This window comes from Glycine max, chromosome 5, assembly GCF_000004515.6.
Source record: "Glycine max cultivar Williams 82 chromosome 5, Glycine_max_v4.0, whole genome shotgun sequence".
Lineage (NCBI taxonomy): Eukaryota > Viridiplantae > Streptophyta > Magnoliopsida > Fabales > Fabaceae > Glycine > Glycine max.
Window position 1 is genome coordinate 8,968,972 of NC_038241.2, and position 2,188 is coordinate 8,971,159.

The 2,188-nt window shown below is 37.0% G+C and overlaps 1 protein-coding gene across 1 annotated transcript; it reads left to right on the forward strand.

The window, feature by feature from the left end:
- The first annotated feature begins 694 nt into the window (after positions 1-694).
- Positions 695-1,174, forward strand: LOC102663815 (uncharacterized). The gene has a single exon (XM_006580620.1). The coding sequence runs from the start codon at positions 695-697 to the stop codon at positions 1,172-1,174; it is 480 nt and encodes a 159-aa protein (XP_006580683.1).
- The last annotated feature ends 1,014 nt before the right edge of the window (positions 1,175-2,188 follow it).

Consider the following 2,188-nt stretch of genomic DNA (forward strand, 5'->3'; position numbering starts at 1 on the left):
ACGAACAAAGTGTTATAACGCTATCAGTTTAGTTGGACAAAAGAAACTTGAGTGAATTGAGTGAACCTTAGCTTTGCTAAGTTAGCAAGTTTCCACTGTATTTGAACTTACTATGAAAACACTCTTTGAGTGATTAGAATACATATTCTATCAAACATCTATTATTTGTGAAAGCCAGGAGTGGCTTTGTGACAAAAAATACTTTGGTCTTAATCTCAGAGGGAGATTAAGGATAGCACCAGAAGTGGCCTAGAGAGTACTTATTATAGTCAGAAGTGGCATATAGAATACTTGGTTGTAATCAAAGTTTTCATTAGTGGAATCCTTCAAGTTTTAAAGGAGAACTAGACAAAGCCCAAGAGTCAGGGTGAACCAGTATAAAACCTCTGTGTTTTCTTTACTGCTTCTATATAACTAGTTCTTTTCTATAATTTACTTCTACATTATTGCATCCAAATTTTGTGAATTAGTTTTTTAAGCACAAAGTGATTTCGAACCCCTTGGATGAAACCCATCGTCCATTAATATCTGCTTGAGAAAAGCTTCCAAAGTTTTGAAAGACAAAATTTTTGTCCATCACCCTAGTCAACTCCCCCCACCCCTCCTAGTGTGTTTCAAGTACTTCAATTGGTATTAGAGCTTGGCCTCTAGGTTAAGCTCTAGATAGAGCAGAGGAAAGAAATTTCTTAAAACGATGAAAGAAGAATTTGTTGCGAACAAGCCTCCCATGTTCAAGGGAGCCAATTATGACTATTGGAAGAAAATGATGATTGCCTTCTTTGAGTCCACTCACATTGATATGTGGGATGTTGTAGAAAAGGGCAATGACATTCCTTTAGATGCTCACAAGAACGAGATCCATAGGGATAAATGGAAAAATGATAATAAATCTAGATTTCTTCTCAACTCATCCATGAGAAATGCCCTATTGTGCGCTCTATCACAAGAAGAATATTCCAAGGTTCACGACTTCAGAAGTGCCAAACAAATATGGGACACCTTAGCCATTACCTACGAAGGGTCCTCTAAGGTTAAACATAACAAGTTGAGCCTTCTAACATGTAAGTATGAACTCTTTAGTATGGAAGAGGGAGAAGATATCCAAACCATGTTTGGATGCTTCCAAACCATTCTGAGCGAGCTTTGTTCTTTAGGTAGACATTATGATAATTAGGATCATATTGATAAAATCTTACGAAGTTTATCTAGAAAGTGGAGACCATAGGTTACAACCTTAAGAGCCATCAAGAATCTTGATTCAATGACTCTTGAAGAACTCGTTGGGATTCTTAAAGTTCATGAACAAGAGCTTGCTCAAGATGAAGGAATAAAGAAAGGGAAGTTGCTAGCCCTTATAGCTCAAAGACCAAAATGCAACTTTGTGTCCAAAGAGTCATCATCCGTAGCTCTTGTTGTTGATGATACTTCAAAGGAAGAATCAAATGATGATGACTCTGATGAAGAAGATGAGGAGCTAAGTCTGATCACTAGAAAGATAAAAAAGATGTGGAAAAACAAGAACTCCTCTAGGTTCAAAAGTTCATCCAAGAGATCCGTCCATAAAAAGGAGAAAAGTCCAGACATATGCTATGAGTGCAAAAAGCTAGGATACTTCAAATCAGAATGTTCTGACCTTGAAAAGTTGGAGGATAAGAAGAAGAAATTCTTCAAGTCCAAAAAGAAGAGCCTCATGAGCACTTGGGAGGACCTGGACGATTCATCGTGTAATGAGGACAATGAGGAAGAAGCCAACCTGTGTCTGATGGCTGATGTGTTCACTAGTAAAATAGAACCAGCTCTGGACGCAAGCTTAGATGATGAAGATCCTCAAATTAATTACTCTGTCAACTTTGATAGTGATGAGGTAATATTCGAATCTAGAGAAGATTTAATTAAAGGGTACAATCAACTTCTTTTTGCCTTTGCTTATGTCTCTAAAGCTTATAGAAAACTAAATAAATGCTTTCAAAATCTTGAAAGACAACATGGGGACCTCAAGAAAATTCATCAAGCTCATTTAGTTGATTTTGTCCTGGAAACCACTTCACCTGGTGATGTTCTGTTTGTGAGGAGGTTAAGGCATTATTGGATGAAAAGGTATCTAGTGGATGAAAGATTCTTCTTAAGGATTTTCAAGACTTGGAAGAAAGGGTGAAATCCTTAACCACAACTCTTAAAGATTCAAAAG

Bases quoted from the DNA above. Each gene is read 5' to 3' on its own strand.
- LOC102663815 (XM_006580620.1), top strand. From the start codon at position 695: ATGAAAGAAGAATTTGTTGCGAACAAGCCTCCCATGTTCAAGGGAGCC.